This window comes from Theropithecus gelada, chromosome 7b (assembly GCF_003255815.1).
Source record: "Theropithecus gelada isolate Dixy chromosome 7b, Tgel_1.0, whole genome shotgun sequence".
Taxonomy (NCBI): Eukaryota; Metazoa; Chordata; class Mammalia; order Primates; family Cercopithecidae; genus Theropithecus; species Theropithecus gelada.
In genome coordinates this window covers 56,150,455-56,174,626 of record NC_037675.1, presented here as the reverse complement: position 1 = coordinate 56,174,626, position 24,172 = coordinate 56,150,455, and the positions used below count along the sequence as shown (strand labels likewise).

General features: G+C 40.9%; 1 protein-coding gene and 1 pseudogene across 4 annotated transcripts in view; one reads left to right on the top strand and one right to left on the bottom strand.

Annotated features, from left to right (window-relative positions):
• GCH1 (GTP cyclohydrolase 1) overlaps window positions 1-23,690 on the top strand; it is a 52,972-nt gene extending 29,282 nt beyond the window's left edge. Inside the window, exons 2-7 of one of the 4 annotated variants that reach the window (XM_025392961.1) lie at window positions 2,330-2,439; window positions 9,555-9,610; window positions 18,567-18,598; window positions 19,830-19,914; window positions 21,817-21,904; window positions 22,635-23,690. In XM_025392961.1, the coding sequence (XP_025248746.1) occupies window positions 2,330-2,439; window positions 9,555-9,610; window positions 18,567-18,598; window positions 19,830-19,914; window positions 21,817-21,892 (359 nt within the window). In that variant the 3' untranslated portion in view covers window positions 21,893-21,904; window positions 22,635-23,690. Of the gene's footprint in view, window positions 1-2,329; window positions 2,440-9,554; window positions 9,611-18,566; window positions 18,599-19,829; window positions 19,915-21,545 lie in introns of all 4 variants that reach the window. The other 3 variants (XM_025392960.1, XM_025392962.1, XM_025392959.1) reach the window with 3 other exon arrangements.
• On the bottom strand, window positions 9,983-10,094 carry LOC112629611 (annotated as a pseudogene).
• Window positions 23,691-24,172: the final 482 nt, after the last annotated feature.

Below are 24,172 nucleotides of genomic sequence, written 5' to 3'. Positions count from 1 at the left end.
GCTTATTTTTGTATTTTCAGTAGAGACAGGGTTTCACCATGTTGGCCAGGCTGGTCTTGAACACCTGACCTCAGGTGATCCACCTACCTCTGCCTCCCAAAGTGCTGGGATTATAGGCGTGAGCCACCGTGCCCAGCCTGGAGCTAGATCTTCACTTCGCCTGAGTTGAGGGGCTGACTTTAACATGGGCCATATGGTTGTCGTCAGAGCTTAGGATGGGGATGCTCTCATTCTTTGCCAGAGAAAACAAATGCTTCCTATATTTAATGATTCTCTCTTGTTTTTACTTTAAGACATTTTTTTTGGCTTGTTTTTCCTTCCAGGAATATTCTTGTGTGACTAAAGATTTTAGTAAGCTATATGTGGCAATAATACCATATTAAAATCTTGGGGAGAAATCCAAGAAACTTTTGGAAACATTAAGGATCTATTTTTGGTCTTCTTTTCAGAAATATGACTGAAGGTGGGGCAGAATATTCAGAATAGAAAAGTGCCGTGGTAGAAGAAACACTCAGTGAGTGACACTGAGCCTTTTTCTCCTGGGATGTTATCAGCCACTTCTACCAGGGGTGTCTGTGTTTGTCTTTGTGTGTCTAACCCTGCCATGTTCGCCTTTCTTTCTTTCTTTTTTTTTTTTTTTGAGACGGAGTCTGGCTCTGTCTCCCAGGCTGGAGTGCAGTGGCGCAATCTTGGCTCACTGCAAGCTCCGCCTCCCGGGTTCACACCATTCTCCTGCCTCAGCCTCTTGAGTAGCTGGGACTACAGGCACCCGCCACCATGCCTGGCTAATTTTTTTGTATTTTTAGTAGAGACGGGTTTCACTGTGTTAGCCAGGGTGGTCTTGATCTCCTGACCTATCTGGCCACCTCGGCCTCCCAAAGTGCTGGGATAACAGGTGTGAGCCACCGCGCCCAGCCCCATGTTTGCCTTTCTTGACCATACTAATGACTTTTCTACAACACAGTCAAATGTATCTCTGAATAGCTTGACTCAGGGTGATAACTGTGGTTTACATGATGACTTGGTCTCTGTGAGCCCCCTATTCTAGTAGCAGTGGAGCCACTGAAGGTCAGGCAGTGTGGGTGGACATTTGTCCATCTTCCTGTGACTCACTCAGCCACCTGCCTTTCCGAGGGGAAAGAGCTGTAGGGGCAAAGCTCTAATACATCCCTTCCCTTCTCTTTCTAATTCTATGTATATTGCATATCCCCCAAATCCTTGAAATTACACAGCTAGGTGTCTTGTTATATCTAGTCTGCCAAACTGTCTAGGTATCAGTACAGTTTTTTTCTATGTATATATTTATTTTCCAAAAATGAAATCCTACTGTATTTCTTTGTAGCTTCTTTTCTCATTGACAATATAGCTGAAGAAGTTTCCATGTCATATGGCATGTATCTACACTGTTGTTTGGGTACCTGCCTGTTATCAATAGCTTGGCTATATTATGATTGGCGGGGATTGTGGCTTGTTTATCTCTATCCCTCTTCAGCATCCGGGACAGGATGTTCTTGCAGTCACAGAATGTTAGGAAGCTCAGAGCTCTCTCAGGCATCATCTAATTAATCTTTTCTCTTGCACATAGCATAGTTGAGGCTAAGTCAGTGCACTTTTTAAAAATAAAGCTTTTTTTAAAAAAAAGGTCTATTGTATGTCTGGCTGGAAGTGCCAGGGTCCACAGCTTAAACAAGACACTGCTCATCTTCCAAAGCCTACCCAGAGAGGCATATACACACAAACTGTAGGATTTATTTCCTTAGGAAGGCGACTGTTTAGAATAAGTCTGATGCTGGCCAACAATATATAGAACACTTTACAAATGTAGAAAATTACTTGGGGAATCGATAATAGAGGTCAAGTTTACAGGTGTCTGGGTCTGGCCTCAGAAGTCAGAGGGCTAAGGATTAGTCTTTTTCTCAGATAAGTTTTTCTACATACTGATTATAGACAAAATATAAAGTAGAAGAAAATGTAAGGAAGAAAGTGAAAGTGGCCCATTTCTACTGCCAGAAATAGCCACTGTTTTATTTTGGTATAATTTTTCCTTTCCTCCCTCCCTTCTCCCTCCTCTTCCATACTGCAAATATGTTCATAATCCTGCATTTTTCATGTAACACTTTATCAAGGATTTTTAAATGTCACTTAAAGGAAAAGCCTTTGCTACTTTGATAAGGAAAAATATCTAGCTTTAATTTGTATTCCCTTAATATTTTAGGGAAGATTAACATTTGTTTATGTTGACTGTCTATTCATGTTTATCCATAGTAGCTTTTCTATTCTACCTTTCCATAAAATTGGAAATGTTACTAAAGCAAGCCTCTGATTTCAGATGTCCTAAACGATGCTATATTTGATGAAGATCATGATGAGATGGTGATCGTGAAGGACATAGACATGTTTTCCATGTGTGAGCATCACTTGGTTCCATTTGTTGGAAAGGTAAGGTACTCTTTGTTGTTTCCCAGCAATTTAAAACATAATGAAAGTTTTTCAATCAGAATAATTATATTTAAAAATTTTAGCTGCCAATTCCTGATATCCCAGGTATTTATAATTATACATATGTGATTATTCTTTATTAACCTAACAACTTGAAACTTAAAAAACAAAAGAAAAGTAGCAGAAGACCCTCAGGGCAAGACTTTCATGTTAAATACCATTGACATAGGTTAAAATAATGAGGTTAAAGTAGCATCTCTTTTTTTTTTTTTTTTTTTTTTTTTTTTGTAGCTACTACAGGTTCTGAAAACCTTTACCCTTTTATTTATTTATTGTTCGCATCCCAATCTAGAGATGCCCTTTACTTTAACTTGAATAATGTTTGATCCAAGATATTTATGTATGTATGGCATGTCATGAGCAATGATAATTGCAGAATTTCTTGTGACAGAGGTTATGGTATTTGTGGATTTGTTTCTATCCCTTCTATTTTAGGAAAGGTGAGTCTAATGCATTAGATTCCTCAGCACCTCTGAATTTCTTTAGTCAGAAATGTTTAGTCCTAGTCTTATGAAACTTTAGATCTAATCTAGTTTACAGGAAATCCAGAGGCTGAATGGAACAAATCCAGAAGATGGGACACTCTGCTGAACAGCTGGCCTATTCTCTTTTCAGTAGAGAATGTTATGGGTGGGAGCATTATTTTAGAACAAAAGAGACTTAGGAGGTATAACCAAATGCAATGTAAATACAAATGTGTGACTCTCCATTGGATTCCTGTTTAAACAAACCAAAAGTAAAACATTTGAGACAATTGGAGGAATTTAAATCTGAGTTAGTTATTAGATGTTGTCTAGGAATGACTATTTAATATACCTTTGAGAACATGTGGTTTAGAACAAAGAATTGTCCCATTCCCCTAACCCCCATCATAATTTTATTTAATTTTGACTCTTTATTAATAATCTTTAAACAGAAGACTTACAAGAAGTAGTGTTATGAATACTTATATACCCATCAACTAAAGTTAAAGTGTTAACATTTGCTTCATTTTTTTCTTTGTTAAAGTATTGTATCTTTCCACTTTTTTATGGAAATAAAATATAGACAGAAAATGCACAAAACTTAAGGGTGTTCCTTACCACTTCAGAGATCAAGAACTAGAATAGGCTGGCACGGTGGTTCACGCCTGTAATCCCAGCACTTTGGAAGGCCAAGGTAGGTGGATTGCTTGAACCCAGGAGTTCAAGACCAGCCTGGGCAACATGGCAAAACCCCATCTCTACCAAAATAAAAATAAAAGACCCCTGGGCATGGTGGTGCATGCCTGTACTGCCACCTACTCGGGAGGCTGAGGTGGGAGGATGGCTTGAGCCCAAGAGGCAGAGGTTGCAGTGAGCCTAGATTGTGCCACTATATCCCAGCCTGGGCAACAGAGCCAGACTGCCAGACCCTGTCAAAAAAACAAAAAAGCAAACAAACAACAACAACAACAAAAACCCACAACTAGCATCCTGGAAGCTCACCTCATTTCTCTTCTCTTAATTTCTAATCCATCCTTTGTGCCAGTTTATCAATTTATAACCCTATCCTATCAATTTATAACCCTATCAATTTATAACCCTATGGATTAGTTTTCTTGTTTTTCAACTATATATGAGTGGAAAGATTCTACGATATGTACTCTTTGTGTCTGGCCTCTCTTGTTCTACATTGTCAGATTGATTGAGGTCATTGCCTGTCATTGTAGTTTATTTTCATTTTTATATCTTATTCCATTGTACAAACATACCACAATTTATTCTGCTCTTGGTGGACATTTGTATTGTTGCCTCTTTTTTTTGTTTTTTTTTTTTGTTGTTTTTTTTTTGCTATTACAAACAATACTGCTATCAATACTTTTTTGGTGTACATACGCATGCTTTTTTGTTTTGTTTTGTTTTGAGACGGAGTCTTGCTCTGTTGCCCAGGCTGGAGTGCAGTGGCGTGATCTCGGCTTGCTGCAAGCTCCACCTCCTGGGTTCATGCCATTCTCTCACCTCAGCCTCCTGAGTAGCTGGGACTACAGGTGCCTGCCACCACACCCAGCTAATTTTGTTTTTGTATTTTTAGTAGAGATGGGGTTTCACTGTGTTGGCCGGGATGGTCTCGATCTCCCGACCTCGTGATCTGCCTGCCTCGGCCTCCCAAAGTGCTGGGATTGGAGGCGTGAGCCACTGCGCCTGGCATATGCATGCATTTCTATTAGAAATGTACCTAGGAGTGGAATTGCAGGATCATAGGGTATACTCATCTTCAACTTATTAGATGCTGACCTATAGTTTTCCAAAGTGGTTGTACCAGTTTGCACTGTCAACAGTATATGAGATTTCTAGTTGTTTCATATCCTTGCCAACACTTGGTACTTTGTCTTAAGTTTAGTATGCTGTTATGTGTTTAGTAGTATTACTCTTTTTGGAAAAAAAACTTTTATGGAAAATTTCAAATATGTAATAAGAGTAACATAACAAAGTTTCATGTTCCCATCAAGTAGCTTCAACAGTTACCAGTACAGGACCAATCTTGTTCAATATAGGTCCACACTGAACTATTTTGAAGCAAATTTCAGATTATTTCTTCTAGCATTTGTCTCTAGAAGAAAAGAAAAAAAATTTATTTTTATTTTTGAGACAGCCTTGCTCTGTTGCCCAGGCTGGAGTACAGTGGCAAAATCTGAGCTCATTGCAAGCTGCACCCCCTGGGTTCAAATGATTCTCGTGACTCAGCCTCCGGAGTAGCTGGGATTACAGGTGCGTACCACCATGCCCAGCTAGTTTTTTGTATTTTTAGTAGAGATTGGGTTTCATCATGTTGGCCAGGCTGGTCTTAAACTCCTGACCTCAAATGATCTGCCCACCTTGGCTTCCCAAATTGCTGGGATTATAGATGTGAGCCACTACACCCAGCCTAGAAGATTAAAAAATTATTTTTAGGAACATAACCCCAGTTTGATTACCATATCCAGTAAGTTAGCAATAACTCTTTCAATATATTAAATAATATAAAGTATGTTACAGAGAGCATAACTCTTTATCACTACTTATTAATATGCATCTCTAAAATACTTACCCATACTAGCCATTAATATGCCTCTCTAAAATATTTTCCGTTTTTTTTTTTTTGAGACAGAGTTTCGCTATTGTCACCCGGGCTAGAGTGCAGTGGTGCGATCTTGGCTTACTGCAAACTTTGCATCCCAGTGATTCTCCTGCCTCATCCTCCCGAGTAGCTGGGATTACAGGTGCGCACCACCATGCCCGGTTAATTTTTGTATTTTTAGTAAAAATGAGGTTTCACCATGCTGGCCAGGCTGGTCTCAAACTCAGGTGATCCATGTGCCTCAGCCTCCCAAAGTGCTGGGATTACAGGCGTGAGCCACCGTGCCCGGCTCTAAAATATCTTCTTCTTTCTTATTCACAGTAGCACTATCACAAAATTAACAGTAATTCTTAAATAGTATCTAATAACTAACTCATATTTACATTTCTCCAGTTGTCTCAAAAGTTTACTCTTGGTTTGTTTAAAAAGGAATCCAACAGAAAGTAACACATTTGTATTTACGTTGCATTTGGTTATACCTCTTAAGTCTCTTTTGTTCTAAAATAATGCTCCCGGCCGGGCGCGGTGGCTCAAGCCTGTAATCCCAGCACTTTGGGAGGCCGAGACGGGTGGATCACGAGGTCAGGAGATCGAGACCATCCTGGCTAACACGGCGAAACCTTGTCTCTACTAAAAAATACAAAAAACTAGCCGGGTGAGGTGGCGGGCGCCTGTAGTCCCAGCTACTCAGGAGGCTGAGGCAGGAGAATGGCGTAAACCCGGGAGGCGGAGCTTGCAGTGAGCTGAGATCCAGCCACCGCACTCCAGCCCGGGCGATAGAGCGAGACTCCGTCTCAAAAAAAAAAAAAAATAGTGCTCCCACCCATAACATTCTGTATTGAAAAGAGAATAGGCCAGCTGTTCAGCAGTGTCCCACCTTCCGGATTTGTTTCCTTCAGCCTCTGGATTTCCTATAAACTAGATTAGATCTAAAGTTTCATAAGACTAGGGCTAAACATTTCTGATAAAAGTAGTTAATAAGGGCCGGGAACGGTGGCTTATGTCAGTAATCTCAGCACTTTGGGAGGCCAAGGCAGGTGGTGGATGGATCACTTTGAGCTCAGGAGTTCGAGACCAGCCTAGGCAACATAGTGAAACCCTGTCTCTACCAAAACAAAACAAAACAAAACAAAAAAACAAAAAAACAAACCAAACAAACAAAAAAACAAGCAAAAAGTAGCTAGCATGGTGGCATGCAACTGTGGTCTCAGCTACTCAGGAGGGTGAGGTTGGAGAATTGCTTGAACCCAGGAGGTCAAGGCTGCAGTGAGCCGAGATCACACCACTGCACTCCAGCCTGGCAAGAGAGTGAAACCCTGTCTCAAAAAAAAAAAAAAAAAAAAAAAGAAAAGTAGTACTTCATAAGGGTGCTGAAGACTTCATATTATGTCATAGCAGGGCCAAGTGAGGTGGCTCATGCCTGTAATCCCAGTGACTTGGGAAGTCAAGGTGGGAGGATAGCTTCAGGTCAATAGTTCAAAACCAGCATGGGCAACATAGTGAGACTCTCTCTACTACAAAAGAATTTTTTTTTTTTTTAAATTAACTGGGCGTGGTGGTGCATACTTGTAGTCCTAGCTACTTTTTGGGAGTCTGAGGCAGGAAGATTGCTTGAGCTCAGGAGTTTGAGGTTACAGTGAGCTACGATCATGCCACTGTACCCCAACCTGGGTGACAGAACAAGACCTTGTCTCTAAAAAGAAAAGAAGAGAAAACAATCAGAAAACCCAGATACATCACATCAGGAGCCATACCGTATCTGGTAATCCTGCAATTAATAATGAAGGAATCTTTGAAAGGGAATCTATTGGTGAGCAAATTAGACACAGAAAGCCTATGGCTTGTTCAAGAGGATAGAGATAGTTAGTGGCTTGTCTGCAGCCAGATCCAAGGCACTGATTCTATACTCAGCCTGCCACCATTTTTTCCTGCTACTTTCTGCTACTACTTCCTCATTGTTTGTGTTTTTGCTACCTTTGTTTAAAAAATATATTATTTAGTGATTTTTTTTTTCAAGACAGTTTTGCTCTTGTTGCCCAGGCTGGAGTGCAATGGTGCGATCTTGGCTCACTGCAACCCTTGCCTCTCGGGTTCAGGCAATTCTCCTGCTTCAGCCTCCCGAATAACTGGGATTACAGGCACCCACCACCATACCTGACTAATTTTTGTATTTTTAGTAGAGATGGGGTCTCACCATGTTGGCCAGGCTGGTCTTGAACTCCTGACCTCAGGCAGTTCACCTGCCTTGGCCTCCCAAAGTGTTGGGATTACAGGCGTGAGCCACCACTCCTGGCCTATTTAGTGATTTTGTGAAATGGACATTTAAATGACCTAGGATCTTAAGACCAAAAATAGTATAAACAATAAACAAATTCTGTGTCTGCATAGAAAGGAAAAAATTTCAGACAGTATAGAAGAAGTTGGTTCATGGGAAAGTTTTAACTCTCTAATTTTTCTTTGAAATACTTAATGTTTAGGTGCTATTTTACTTTTTTCCTCCTGCCAACCAGGAAGGCAGTGAGGTGGACTTCTCAAATTCCTAAAGCATAGTGCTAATGGATGGGGAAAAAATCACTAAGTACTACTAGATCAGTTATGTAAATAGTAAGTGAACAATGAAACTGTTGGCAAACCATGATGCTGTTGAGTCTCTAATTTTATATTTGGTTAATTAATTGCCTACAAGTGACCATTTACTCTATTAGTCTTTTCAGGAAAGTAATATTTTTCGTACGTAGTATTTGGCTCAAAAAGAGGTAATGTTTATATTAATTGGTGCCATTTAAGGTGACAGAAATGGCCTGGCTGTATACCGGGTTCTATAAAACTTGGTTCTTAGGGTACAGGTTCTTGCCAAGCTATGGTGGTAGCAGTGCCCTTTTTCTCCTGTTAAGAAGATGGGGCCAGGCGTGGTGGCTCACACCTATAATCCCAACACTTTGGGAGTCCGAGGTGGGCGGATCAGGAGGTCAGGAGATCGAGACCATCCTGGCTAACATGATGAAACCCCCCCTCTACTAAAAATACAAAAAATTAGCTGGGCGTGGTGGTAGGCGCCTGTAGTCCCAGCTACTCGGGAGGCTGAGGCAGGAGAATGGCGTGAACCCGGGAGGTGGAGCTTGCAGTGAGCCGAGATTGGGCCACTGCACTCCAGCATGGGCAACAGAGCGAGACTCCGTCTCTAAAAAAAAAAAAAAGGAGGATGGTGCTCTCTAGCAGCTTAGAAACCAGGAAGCCAAGCACAAAAGGGCATGGAGACCTTCTGTGCTGCAGGGCTTTGCGGTGGGATCTTAAGGCTGCTGTGATGTGTGGAATGGCAATACTTACGCTTACAGTTTTTGCCATTTAAAGGAGGCTTTCCTGTATACATTTTAATGTTGCTATGAGATCATTTGCCTTTTCTTGAGAATGTTTCTCCTCCGTAAAGAAACTTTCAGATTTGTGTCAAGAGTTCAACTTCACAGGTAAGTGTCAGGGCTGTGCAGTTGACTCTTGAACAACATGAATTTGAACTGCATGGGTCCACTTAGACATGGCTTTTTTTTCAACCAAACAGTGATCAAAAATTGTACAGTATTTGCAGGATACAAAACCTGTATAGATGGAGAGACGACTTTTTATATATGCAGGTTCTGCAGGGCCAACTTAGGGACTTTAGTATGTAGGATTTGGGTATACACGGGGGTCCTGGAAGCAATCTCCTGCATTTATCGACGGACAACTGTACTTCAAGTTTGTTATTTGATTAATAGACTCATACTTACACATTTTTCTTTTACTGCATTTATGTAATTTTAAAAATACGTGTGTAAATGTTTCATTTTCTAAGTCTTAACCGTTCCAGATGTTTTCAAGGTAATACATTGTTGTGATAAATTACATATAAGTATGCTATATTCTTTTTGTATTTCCTTATTCTGTCACAAAGAAGGCACTGTATTTTCACTCAGCTCATGATTTCCGTCTCTTCTCTGAAGGTCCATATTGGTTATCTTCCTAACAAGCAAGTCCTTGGCCTCAGCAAACTTGCAAGGTAAGTGTGACTGTGCAATGAATAAGAATACAGGTTTATAGGACCTGCCCTCACCTGCTGAGAATCTATCTCATCAGGCTTTCTCTCTTTACCTGTATGGATCTAACTTGGAAGTCACATTGCAACTTAAAGTTTATAGTTGCAGAGGCACAGACTCGGAGGGCCTGAAACACAGATGCCCCTTCCTTCTCGTCCCCTATTGCCTGCTCCCTCTTCCACTTCCCACCCTTTCTTCCACAGATACATACATCCTGGAAGTCTCAGTTCACCTCTTTCTCTGCAGAGCCTTCTCTGACTGGAGAGGTCCTGAACTTACCTTCAGTCCAGCACCATCCTTTAAGAGGGGTTTAGCTAACAGTGAGGGGCTGGGGGAGAAGCTGGTCAGGGGTCTAGCTGCAGTGCCCTGCTGTCAGACTTGTCAGGCTTGAGGACTCTTCTATCCTTGTCAAGGGGAGTGCTCAACTTCTTCCCTTTCATACAACACTGCTTTCAGACTTGTAATGAAACTTCCCTGTGGGATCCCCAGCCTCAACCCTGCCTTGCTCTGCACTGAATGCCTCCAGGCATATTTCAGGGGTCCTGCAGGCCAGTCCGTTCACGTCTAGGTTCTTTGTTTCTGCAAACACAAGACTGCCTGCCTTGGCTTTGCGCAGTTTTGTTCTGATACAGTGTTCACTCTCCCAGCTCTCATTTCTCTCTTTCCTGCTACAATCTTTTCTGTTCCTTATCCTGTGGGTTCATGCCTTAAAAAATTCCCTTACTGCCTTTTTTATTTGGGTTTTAGGAGAGGTGATGTACATACACATTCATCTGTGTTTAACTGGAAGTCAACATGGGGGTTTGTGTTCAGATATCTCGGTAGGCCCCAGCCACCAATATTTTATTGCCCTTAAATATCCTTGTTACTTCTTTGTATAAAGTTACTGAATTTTGGGTGATGGAGGAAATACTGGGAGGTGTGTCTGTGTGGGGAGAGAGAGAGAGAGAGAGAGAGAGAGAGAGAAAGTTAAGAATAAGCTGAAGGGTGGGGTAAAGTGTTCCTACTCTGTTTTTCAAAAACAATCAAGCTAAGTTTGAATAACTTGAGGTATAGTGACCATATCATAATCGAAATAAATGAGTGTCAGGTGGGTGCAGTGGCTCACACCTGTAATCCCGGCACTTTGGGAGGCCGAGGCGGGCAGATCACTTGAGGTCAGGAGTTTGAGACCAGCCTCACCAACATAGTGAAACCCCATCTCTACTAAAAATACAAAAATTAGCTGGGCGTGGTGGTGCACATGTGTAATCCCAGCTACTTGGGAGGCTGAGACAGGAGAATTGCTTGAACCTGGGAGGCAGAGGTTGCAGTGAGCCGAGATTGCGCCACTGCACTCCAGCCTGGGCGATGGAGTGAGACCCTATCTCAGAAAAATAAAAATAAAAGAAGAGGAATAAATGAGTCTCTGTGACCAGCTGACTGTGCTGTGGCTCTGATGTGTTCCTGTTTCTTTACGCAGGCCCTGGGATTTAACAGTTGTGAAATGGTGGTCCTGATATTTCTCAATTCTGTGCTGGAATCTGTAAAAACTACCCCAGCAATCTGACACCTACCCTCTACAGTTGTTCCTTTTTCTTTGTTTTCATTTTCACTTTCTCATTCATTTCCTTTGGGGATCAATAAGAAAGTGGGTAGAAGAGACAAATTTAACTTCCTCAGTTTCTGACCTCATTCTTGCTCAGCTATTTTGCTATTAGACAGGGCTGCTTGGCACCATGAAAGGATATTATATCATAGCTGTAATTGCTTCGCTGGAATAAGGCTCTTAGCACAAATCCAGAAACATTCTGGCTGCTTGCATGTAATCCGTCCCTGGTGGCAGTGCTGAAAAGTTGCTGAGAAAAAGTATATTGGTAGTGATTGGGAGTAATTAGTCTTACTGTACTTTTTATTAACAACTCCCTTCCCAGTAACTTACTCTCAACTAATAATGTATTAAGCCAATTTCATGTCAACTGTGAGTAAAAGTATCTTTACTAAAATCGGTTATTCTTACCATTTTATAAATACAGTCTAAGTAAAATCAGCATGCTTACTGTGCAAACATAACTGTAGGCCCAGTCCCCTGGGGCCCGCCCTCCCTGTCAGCAAGATTGCCAACCTTATACCTTGCCCATATAGAAATTCCGGCACTGCTGATGCCTATAACAGACTGTCCATATGTGAAAGGTGTAATGGATAGTTTCATAGTGTAAAAAAGCTGGGCAGATCACATTAGGCCTTGGTCTTGATGTAACAGCCTTCTCTGAAAAACCACCTGTTGATCATGATTAACACTTTATGGGAAACAGACTCAAGAGTGATTCAGTGAGATCATACAATAAATGGCAACCTGGTGGTAGAAGGAAATAATCTTAGTTATTTCCTTTCCAAGTGGGAGGAAAAGATCTCAAATAATTAAGCTTTTATGAAGCAATACAAAGGAGTTGATTATTAGCATGGGAATTTGTCCTTAGACTAATAGGATTAAAATTTAAGAGTAAAATGGAACACTAAGCCGAAGAACCAAGTGTATGTTGCTTTCAGATATTTTGCAAAAAAGAGTCTATTAAACAGAAAAGAAGATTAAGATTTTATCCAACTGCTTATTCTTTTTAAGAAACAAGAAGTAAGAATATTTAGGGAATGAAGGGGAATAAAAGCTGAATGTCTTAGCAAAACTTCACTGCTCATTTTAATCTTGTATGTGAAGTTTGTTATATGCTTGCCTTTAAATGAATGACCTTTCAGTGCCAGTGAAGTCAAATATCAAGCAGTAAAGCCTTAAGTAACAAGAAAATGCCAGAAGTGAGTTGATCTGGCTCAACTCTAGTACAATTCTAGAATAAACTTAGTTTGAATAGAACTTTCTTTTGTTGCTGAAGTCATTGAACATGTATTCATTTTCTTCCCTTAGAAATAACTGAGCCTTGGCTGGACGAGGTGGCTCATGCCCGTAATCCCAGCACTTTGGGAGGCCGAGGTGGGCGGATCACTTGAGGTCAAGAGTTTGAGACCAGCCTGGCCAACACGGTGAAACCCTGTCTCTACTAAAAATACCAAAATTAGCAGGGCATGGTATCATGCGCCTGTAATCCCAGCTACTTGGGAGGCTTGAGACGGGAGAATCGCTTGAGCCTGGGAGGTGGAGGTTGCAGTGAGCCGAGATTTTACCACTGCACTCCAGTCTCATGACAGAGCAAGACTCTGTGTCACCAAAAATAAATAAATAAATAAATAAATAAATAAATAAATAAATGAATGAATGTACGAAATCTTGAATTTAGAGTTGTAGTACCTTCCGTAGCCATGGCTGACCTGTTGGTGGGCACTGTGCCAGCTACTGTGGAGGCGAAAGAAGCAGGACATGGCAGCCACCCTCAAGGAGAGTGCACAGGGCAAGACTGCAGGTGCCATGGAAATGCCTACTGTAGCTCCAGGTTCAGAGGAGCCACGATGGCTGTGGCCTGGCAGGTGAATAGACCTAGAGGTGGAGGGATGAGCAGAATTCTAAATGGGGGAGAGGTTTCTCTAGGTATAGTTAATGCATGAGCAAAGACCAGTCAGAGGGTAGGAGCGAGGCCTGTTCCAGTAGATGGGAACCAGATTGACTGATGGAAGTAAGAGGTAGACAAGGGGAAAAGGTGAGGTGGGTATTAGATTACAGAGGGAGCAGTCTTTTTTTTTCTTTTTTCTTTTTTGATTATAAAAACAACATAGCATTTAAATACAAATGAGTAAATAAAGTAAAACCTTTTTTTACCTATTTTCATTCCCCAGAGTTAGAACTAGAGACTTCTTTCACTATCCTTCTGGAAAAAATTTATGCAAACACAAACATAAGATCATATCTTATATTCTGTACTACAACTTGTTTTTTTAAATTTAAATTTAATTTTTTTTTTGAGATGGAGTCTCTGTCTGTTGGCTAGGCTCGAGTGAAGTGGTGTGATCTCACTGCAACCTCTGCCTCCTGAGTTCAAGTGATTCTCCTGCCTCAGCCTCCCCAGTAGCTAGGATTACTGATGTGCACCACCATGCCTGGCTAATTTTTGTATTTTCAGTAGAGACAGGGTTTTGCCATGTTAGCCAGGCTGGCCTTGAACTCCTGGCCTCAAGTGATCAGCCCACCTCGGCCTCCCAAAGTGCTGAGATTACAGGCATGAATCACTGCACCCAGCCAGGTATTTTTTTTTTTTTTTTTTAGAGACAGGGTTTTTTTCTGTTGCCCAGGCTGGAGTGCAGTGGCACTATCTGGGCTCACTGCAGCCTCCACATCCTGGATTCAAGCGATTCTCCTGCCTCAGCCTCCTGAGTAGCTGGGATTACAGGCACGTGCCACCACGCCCGGCTAATTTTTGTATTTTTAGTAGAGATGGAGTTTCAATATGTTGGCAAGACTGGTCTTGAACTCCTAACCTCTGGTGATCTGCTCGCCCCAGCCTCCCAAAGTGCCAGGATTACAGGAGTGAGCCACTGCGCCCAGCCCTGGCTAGCTTTTTAAAAATTTAAAATACCTCAAAGTTCCTTGGATATCTTTTAGTCCCAAAAGTCCAAGGTTCTTTTCATAGCTACCTAATATTTCTTTGATTAATATAATTCATTTAACCAGTGTTTGCTATAGATAAGTACAGTTTGCAGTTTGAGACTTGCCAAAAAGTAAAAAAGTACCCTGGTGAACAAATTTTATTATCTTTGTGTGCTTTGAATCTATCCGAAGTATAAATTACTAGTATGGAACTTGATGGGTTAAGGGTAGCCGAATTTTTGATATTATGAAATTGCTCTCCAAAGAGACCCTGCCAGTTTATACTCTAATAAATTGATACATAGGCAAAGTGTGGTGTATGTTTCTCCACACTTTGGCCAACACTAAGTTTCATCACACTTTTAAATCTTTGCCAAACTGATAAGTAAAACATAGTATCTATTTTAGTTTGCATTTCCTTAATAGAGCAAGGTTGAATCTATTCAGACATTTCCTGTTCTTAGCTCCAGTGTTAATTTTTCCACTGAGTTACTTGTCTTTTTATTCTTGGTTTGGACAAGCTCTGAATGTTAAAGCAATCAAGTCAGGTGCTACAGACAATGCTTGCCAGCTTGTCATTTGTCTTTTGATTTTGCTTTCTAGTATTGTATTTCCATAAAGAAGTTTAAAACTTTACTGTAGTCACAAACTTTTTTTTTTTTTTTTTTTGGTACTTGTATGGCCGCATTAAATGTATTTTGGGGTGAGGAGTGAGGCAGAACCCATCTACTGCTGTGTGTGCTCACTGCCTGGCGGCCGCAGCACCCCCACTTCCTTCCTTCCTGCCCTCCCTGCTGTGGGTCTTTGCTGGGCCTTTCTTATCTTCCGCCTGGAGGGAGTGTTAAGCTCCTGCCTCCTCCCTGCCTCTCATCTCTGAGGGTCCTTCAGTCCGCCCTCATGAGCTGCTGGGGTGTTCTTTCTAAAGTGTGGATTGGATTGTGCTGCTCCTTTGGTGGTTCGCCACAGCTTTTCAGATCAAGTTTAAACTCCTTATTTAGAATAATTTAGAAAAACCCCAAAGAATAGAAATCACAAATCTACAAGTTGAAAATCTTGTATCATAGGTTGCTGGGGAGTCTGATATCTAGGAAGGAGAGGATATGTAACTAAAAATATGCTTTATAAATCTTTACATCTTGATGAGTAAGTTTTTTAAAAAGATGGGGAGAGAAAGGAATGGACCAAGAGTTTGAAAGCCTGCATACATTAATAACCATTAGAAAAGATCAAATTAATGTTTTGGGGGAAAGTGCCTGTACCTAGTCAGTTTTATAAGTATTTTTTCAAGCTTTCAAGTAACCACTAATTTTGCATGTGTATAAATAATTCAAGAGCATAGAAAAACCTGTGAAGTGTCAATTAATTTGATGAAGCTGCCTATTCTTGATAACAAAGCCTGATAAGCATAGCGTTAAAAAAAAATGATAGGCAAATCTCACTGATGAATGTAGTTGTAAGAATCCTAAAATGTCAGCCTAGTATGGAAGTACTGTTTTCAGCATTACCCAGGGATGTTTAGTCCAAGAATGTAAGAATGGTTTAGATTAAAATTGACAACTACTGATCCTGAGTGTGGTGAACTAGATTGTAATAATGTCCCTCTTGGTACAGCATATCAAGATATAATGCATATGTACATTTTACAGTTTGGGGGAAGCATGAGGCAATTCTAGTGATAATCCACTGGAATTAGCACTAAAGCCAAAGTCTGGATTCTGTCCTCCCTATTCCCATCCCAGATCGAGGATGATACTTACCTATTAGCATTATTCTAGGAAGAGCAGGAAAAAGAAAAAAGAACTAATAGACACATTCATAAAGTTTGGGATCAGAATTTGTACTGCCTGTGTGGCCTTCAAAAAATCAAATGGAATAATTTAGTTTCAAACGACCCCATAAGGCCAGGCGCGGTGGATCACGCCTATAATCCCAGCACTTTGGGAGGCCAAGGCGGGTGGATCACCTGAGATCAGGAGTTCGAGACCAGCCTGACCAGCATAGTGAAACCCCACCTCTACTAAAAATACAAAAATTAGCTGGGCGTGGTGGCACACGCCTGTAGTCCCAGCTACTCAGGAGGCTGAGGCAGGAGAATTGCTTGAACCCGGTCGGTAGAGGTTGCAGTGAGCCGAGATCACACCGTTGCACTCCAGCCTGGGCAACAGCAAAAACTCTGTCTCAAAAATAAATAAATAAATAAATAAATAAATAAATAAAACGACTCCATAGAGGTATCCCTGTAGGCAGCTAGCAGAAGCTAGTGCATGTTCTCTGATGCACTTTTATCCAGGCTTCAAAGGATACCCAAAGATGAAGTTCCAAGAAGCATGAACAAGCCACCATGAGTCGAGTCGGACGAACACGATGGAAGAGGGCAGATAGCAGAGGTATCAGAGATAGGATATAAAACAAGTATAGTAAGTCCTCACTTTACGTCGTCGATGGGTTCTTGGAGACTGCAACTTGAAGCGAAATGACTTAGGCAAATTGGCATATAGCAGTCCTGGAATAATGTTGTTTCATTCAATGTCATTTCATTATGATTGAGAAAAAAAATTCCTAGCTGGGACCCACTGTCTGTGTGGAGTTTTCATGTTTTCTCCCACATCTGTGGGTTTTCTCCAGGTGCTTCAGTTTCCTCCCACATCCCAAAGATGCACACGTTAGGTGATTTGGCGTATCTGTGTGGTCCCAGGCTGAGTGAGAGTGGGTGGATGTGTGTGCCCTGCAATGGGATGGTGTCCTGTCCAGGGTCAGTTCCTGCCTTGCACCCTGAACTGCTAGGAGAAGCTCCAGCCACTTGAGACCTTGAACTGGAATAATTGGGGAAATCAATATCTTTTCATTAATCTTTCTTAAATGTATGTATCACTCACATTTATTTTAGTGTTTAATATTAGAAGTGTTTTTGTGTTTATTTAGAAGTTTGTTGACATTTTTGTGACCAGAAGTATGCTGTAGGAGCTTAACTCTTATGATATCAATTAGCCTCCGGTAAAATTGGTTTTGTTCTCAGTGTTTTAGTAAAGTCATAGATTCCAAGAACCTGTTGACTTTAAGCAGGGATTTACTATGTATTAAAAAATAGGCCGGGCACAATGGCTCATGCCTGTAATCTCAGCACTTTGGGAAGCCGAGGCGGGCAGATCACCTGAGGTCAGTAGTTCAAGACCAGCCTGGCCAAAATGGTGAAACCCCATCTTTACTAAAAATACAAAAATTAGCCGAGTGTGATGGTGGGCACCTGTCCCACTACTCAGCTACTCAGGAGGCTACTCCCAGCTACTCAGGAGGCTGAGGCAGGAGAACTGCTTGAACCCAGGAGGAGGAGGTTGCAGTGAGCCGAGATCGTGCCAGTGCACTCCAGCCTAGACGACAAGAGCAAGACTCTGTCTCAAAAAAAAGGAAAATTTATCACTTGACAGATTGTGCTATAAGCTAAGATCAGGAGGCTTTTATTTCTTGCGGGTTAATCATACTAAATGCTTAGATAAACCTGTCTTATGAAGAGGTGTCTGAAGAAGTCTAATCAGTTCTAATCTGCCCCCCAATAGGTTTAGTTGGTATAGTAGTTGACCATGGTGTGCTATTAATTAACAAGTCTTTTTATTTTTAACTTGAATTTTAAGCTCTGATAAAACAATATGATTAATCAGAGCACTTGAGACATGACCTAAAATTGATGATTTGGAGCTTTAAAATTTTGTTACTTATCTCTGTGTTTTTCCTAAGTGAATGTCACACTTGGAGACTCATTAATTCTCTTTCTGGGGACTTCAGGAAGCACCACTCTGTAGTGGTTGGTGGTCTTTTGTATTAGTCAGGGTTCCCTAGAGGGACAGAACTAATAGGATATATATATATCTCTCTCAAGGGGAGTTTATTATATATTAACTTACATGATCACAGGGTCCCACAATAGGCTATCTGCAAGCTTGAGGAGCAAGGAGAGCCAGTCCAAGTGTCAAAACTGAAGAAGTTGGAGTCCGATGTTTGAGGGCAGGAAGCATCCAGCACTGGAAAAAGATGTAGGCTGGGAGGCCAGGCCACTCTTGCCTTTTCATGTATTTCTGCCTGCTTTATATTCGCTGGCAGCTGATTAGATTGTGTCCACCCAGATTAAGTGTGGGTCTGCCTTTCCCAGCCCACTGACTCAAATGTTAATCTCCTTTGGCAACACCCTCACAGACATACCCAGGGACAATACTTTGCATCCTTCCATCCAATCAAGTTGACTTTAGACTACATCTCCCTGTGTTACTTGTATCTTTCTGTCATCTTCCCATAAGCTTTATCCCCTCCTGCAGCCCACTGTTGCTTCAACAGTGTCCTTTTTGTTTTATGAGGAAGCCTTATCAATTTTGCTTCAAATGATTTATGATTAACTAAAACAATTCTTTCTTTTCTAGGATTGTAGAAATCTATAGTAGAAGACTACAAGGTAAGCTTTAAAAATCTTTACTAACAGAAAACATTTTACTTTTTCTTTTCTTTTTTTTTTTTTGAGACAAAGTCTTTCTCTATCACCCAGGTTGGAATGTAGTGGTGCAATCTTAGCTCACTGCAGCCTCAGCCTCCTAAGTAGCTGGGATTACAAGAGTGCACCACCATGCCTGGCTAATTTTTGTATTTCTAGTATAGACGGGGTTTCACCATATTGGTCAGGCTGGTCTCGAACTTCCAACCTCAGGTGATCCACCCACCTCAGCCTCCCAAAGTGCTAGGATTACAGGAGTGAGCCACTGTGCCTGGCTACAGAAAACATTTTTCCTACACAAAAAGTATTTTTTGTTTTATTACAAGTGTAGTAAGTATGACTTATAAAAATGTAAAACCTCATAGGACTATAAAAAGTCTGTTTCAAGCCTCCAGAAGAAATCACTGTTGTATTTGCACATTCCTTCACATTTTCATGCATATACCTATGTTTTCAAATCAATTTATTTGGATTATGTTTAAACAAAAATGGGCTCATTTTATATATAATCAGCCTTGCTTTTTGCCCTGCTTTTTTTCATTTAACAAATCTTAAACAATTTTACCACATCCATGTAACTATCATTCATTCTGGTGGCTGTCTAGAATTCTGTATATGCCATGGCTTGGCATAACCTATACCTGCTCTGATAGACATTGGGGGGTTTCATCAGTTTTCGAATAGATGCAGTGCTGCAATGGATACTCTTATATGAATTAAAAGACAAGTCATTTTATTCAGGACAGGAACTATATTATTTAGGTTAAATTGTTGGTTTTCAACATTGCTCTAAGTACAGCTCAATAATGGGACTGCAGCCCCTTTGTTAACCCTGTTGCAAGCTATTTATTTGCTGCACTACTTTACCTCCATGGAGGTGCTTGGTAACCAGTACTGTGTTGTTCTTACTGCACAGCTATGAGATAATTACTATTCTAATTCCTTCCCCTAGTGATGCTGGAGGGCTTCAAGGGGTTCTGAGATCTCTTTAGCCCTGTACTTCAGGTGAGGGAGTTGAATCCGGGCCTCTCTGTGGCCCAGTCAGCAGACAAAGCAGACTGGTAAAAGCTGGTGTGTCTTGGCTCTTAAATCTCACAGAAGTCTGCTCTCTAAGATTTCAAATGTTCTAGAGACAGAAAAAGCTTCCAGCTGTTTGTGTCAGACTCTCAAACTGAGCTCCTTGTCACATCCACAGTTCAGGAGCGCCTTACGAAACAAATTGCTGTAGCAATCACAGAAGCCTTGCGGCCTGCTGGAGTCGGGGTAGTGGTTGAAGCAACGTAAGTCTGCATCTGCCTTTAGTAACATCATAATGGTGCAGTAGAAGTGATCTTGCTATTTAATGCTTCTCATATTTTGTAGCACCAGGTGATGCCACACAACTGACATGATAACTGTAGATTTCCATCCCTGAGCCTAAAGCTCTTTTACCACTTTTCATTTACTGTGTTACTGATATAGGAACAGAGTACGGAAGAAGTATTTTTCTGAGGGTAGGATGGGGCTTGTGGAGGCATAGGGAGTTATAAGCACAGGTGTAGAGATTTACACGATGAATAGCCCTTTTTTTTTGAGATGGAGTCTCGCTCTGTTGTCCAGGCTGAAGTGCAATGGCGTGATCTTGGCTCACTGCAACCTCCACCTCCTGGGTTCAAGCGATTCTCCTGCCTCAGCCTCCTGAGTAGCTGGGACCATGGGTGCGTGTCACCATGCCTGGCTAATTTTTGTATATTTAGTAGAGATGGGATTTCACCATGTCGGCCAGGCTGGTCTCGAACTCCTGACCTCGTGATCCACCCTCTGCGGCCTCCCAAAGTGCTAGGATTACAGGCAAGAGCCACTGCGCCCAGCTCAATCGCCATTTTTTTTTAAATGTTCAAGACAGGGTCATGCTCTGTCACCCAGGCTGGAGTGCAGTGGCACAATCTCGGCTCACTGCAACCTCTGCCTCCCAGGTTCAAGCAATTCTCCTGCCTCAGCCTCCCAAATAGCTGGAATTACGGGTACCCACCACCACACCCAGTTAATTTTTGTATTTTTAGTAGAGATGGAATTTCACCATGTTGACCAGGCTGGGGATCTCAAACTCCTGACCTCAGGTGATCTGTCCGCCTCAGCCTCCCAAAATACTGAGATTACAGGCGTGAGCTACCACGCCCAGCCCCAGGAGCCGTTTTTATGTCTTCTCTTGATTTCTTCTTTAGCTCTCTGTTGCTCCAAGCCGAGTTTTTCTAATATTTTGTCACACATTTAAAAAAAAAAGCCAAAAATAAAGCCAAGAATTGGTACATTTCTTTAAGTTAGGATGAGTTAAGAGAATTGCAGCCATTGTGTGGACAGAGTTCATATGTGTTCTGTGACATGGTGTGAACTCTGTTCTATGTCTGGTATCTAATGTCACCAGGTTGCTCAGACAGGATCCCTGGTCACCATTATCTGAATTCTGCCTGGTAACACCAGTATACCTGAGCATTTATCTCAACACCTAGGCTTGCATAGTGCTGTCTTGGTCCTAAAGGCAGAGCAAGTGAGAATTCTGACTTTCTTTTGATCTAGAAGTTAAGTATCTTTGTATGCCTTTTATATTTCTTTCACCCCAGAAGAAAATTCCATTTTTTCCCCTTTTTGGATGCTTTAAGGATCAACTACTGATAAGAATAAAAGTTGCAAGACAACTTGAAGAAAAAAAAAATTAGGTTGCTGCAAAGGTAATTGCAGTTTTTGCCGTTACTTTCAATGGCAAGAACCACAGTTACTTTTGCACAAACCTAATAGATAATATTTGTGTAAGAAGGGATATTTTGATATACTTGGTAACCGTGAACTGAGATTTAATCTTTAGGCCTGCTTTTAAAAACCAAACCAGCAGCTGTCTACTCCTTTAAACAACCTGTGTTGCCTTATTTTGTAGACACATGTGTATGGTAATGCGAGGTGTACAGAAAATGAACAGCAAAACTGTGACCAGCACGATGTTGGGTGTGTTCCGGGAGGATCCAAAGACTCGGGAAGAGTTCCTGACTCTCATTAGGAGCTGAGCTTCAGTGTGTGTGCGTGGGGGTTGCCGATTGTACTGCCGGTAGCATTGTCTGTCTGTCTGGTCTTGTTTGTACATTCCATTTTCAGTTGTTACACATGTGAACTTTTTCCTTGTCACTAATTATATTTAAAATGATTTCTAGAAAGTTAAATAAATATAATAAAGGGTTGAGCCCTCTACTTTCTTCTTGCCACCTTTTTGTGGCAATATTAAAGTGAACTGCTAATAGTGTAAGTACGTGCACAAAACTACTGCCAGATAACCAGAGGGGCCTGGGAAGGGAGAAGAATTCGTGTATTTTGTTCAAATAGTATAGTAATTTGACTCATAAGCATAGGAGCATTGGGAATGGGAGGGAACTGTGCCCAGTATACTGTTTTTTTTTTTCTTCCTCCAATAAAAATGGTATAGTGCTGAAAGTGCTAAAATATTTAATGCGGTATTGCTCTGTGAATTCAAGTTCAACAGACTCCAATTTGGTCATGTTTATTAAACCACCAGTGACATTTAAAAATATATTTTTAGCAGTTGTAATGTTAGTCACCAAGGGAAGGTGGTGGAATGTCTATGTTTTTGATTTTACTGTGAGTTAAAAAGGCACATTTCTACCTTCTATTGTTTTTAAATTCAAGAATAGGGAATTAGTTCCTGGTGTTGTTTACGAGTATATTCTCATGTCAACATACAGGGATTTAGATATTTAACTCTCTGTGCCTTGATGAGAATATCATTTAGAGTGTAGATACTTTTGCCTTTTTTAAAAAGCCATTATTTTATAAGACTTGGTACGCACACTGCAAATAACTAGTCATCTCAGTTTTAACTTTATAGGTTTATTGGGAGTTTCCTTTGTGTGTTCCATGTAGATGCCTCAAAATGTTTCTTCTTCTTTTTTTTAAATCTTATAAGATATTTTTCTAAGGATTTCCAGAAACATTTGAGAGTGCCCATCATTTTCAGGTCTGCAAAACCATAGCTTCCACGTACCTGAAAGAGCGCAGACTGAACTGATGGTGGAAGACATTACGAGCTGTGTCCAGTGTTCTAACCAGAGGTTATTGTACCAACGGTCTGTGAAAATGCACTGGAAGCTTCTGGTCCCGGTTTCCTTTGTGGTCTACATGGGTCCTGTCCTCATTGTAACTCCGTATAGGTGGTATAGGTATTTTAATCCTGGAAGCTGTTGCCTTATTAATGATTATCTTAGAATTTCCTCCATTGGGGCAGTGTGGGCCAAATTAAAACAAACAAAACCACAACTCCTCCACAGAAACACAAACACAGTTATTCTATGAAGTTTATTATTTGGTTGACATAGTGCTCTTCAAATTCATCCCATTACCCTAAAAGTAATTAACTTTGATGCTTGCTTTAACTTTACTCCCATCTCTGCCACTTTGATGCTATTTGGGTTATGATGGGGCAAGATGGCAGAGGTATTGGGTTTTTTGTTTTGTGTTTTTTTCCATTCCTCTCTACTTCTGTCTGTTTTCTAGCTTTTTCTTTCTGGAGTTTAACTACAATGATGGTTGGCTTGAGTTCCTTTTTAAATCTAACCCAGTATAAACATTAGCCTGCTTAATATGTAGACATTTATAGGTAGAATTCTAAGCACTCATGTTTAGTATTTTAAAGTAAAAACAAGTGTGACTTCGAGGACCAAAGAAATTGATAGCTATACATTTATCTTTATGAGGTTATTTATATTCCTTTTTAATGACTCATTGTTCTAACATTTCCTAGAAGTGTTCTTATAAAGGTCTAATGTATCCACAGACTGTTGTCTTATTAGTAAATGCGAAGTAATGACTTTGTCTGTTTTACTCTAGTCTCTAGTACTTCAAAATTACCTTTTCATATCCATGATCTTGAGTCCATTTGGGGGCTTTTTAAGAATTTGATGTATTTCAATACACTGTTCAAAATTAAATTGTTTAATTTTATGTATGTGTATGTATGTTCCTGAAGTTGGTCCTATTTAAATTATTAAAGTATTGTAACTTTGTTCTTGTGAAAGTTGTTTCTTTTTCAACCACCACTATAAATATTTAAATAACTTGATTATTTTGGCTGTATTCTGTTTCAGCAAAGACATCATAAGGGCTTCTCCCAGCCATCAAGCTATTTGAATACTAATCTCAATTATTGTATGAAGGAACCCCAAGTTCTGACAGTTTCTCCTTGGTATTTGATTGAAGTCTTACCGTCCTCACTGTCTTGAGGTAATGGGAGGAGGAGGCCTGGGATAAGAGTCAGGAATCTGAGTTGCCCTCATGTCCCTATTGTCTTAATGCTCAGTAGGTAACTTCAGCCCCCTGGGAACTGGCACTGCTTCCTATGTGGGAGCTGTTGGGGAAGGAAGAGTAGGCTGGGGCAGGGAGTGGAAGAGGGTTTCCTTCCCTCTTCTAAGAAGAGCCTGCCCGGGGCAAAACTTCCAGTTAGTGCAAAGGATTTTGTGCCGTTCTTCTGTCCCATGCCCAACAACCTCCTTTCCTTCT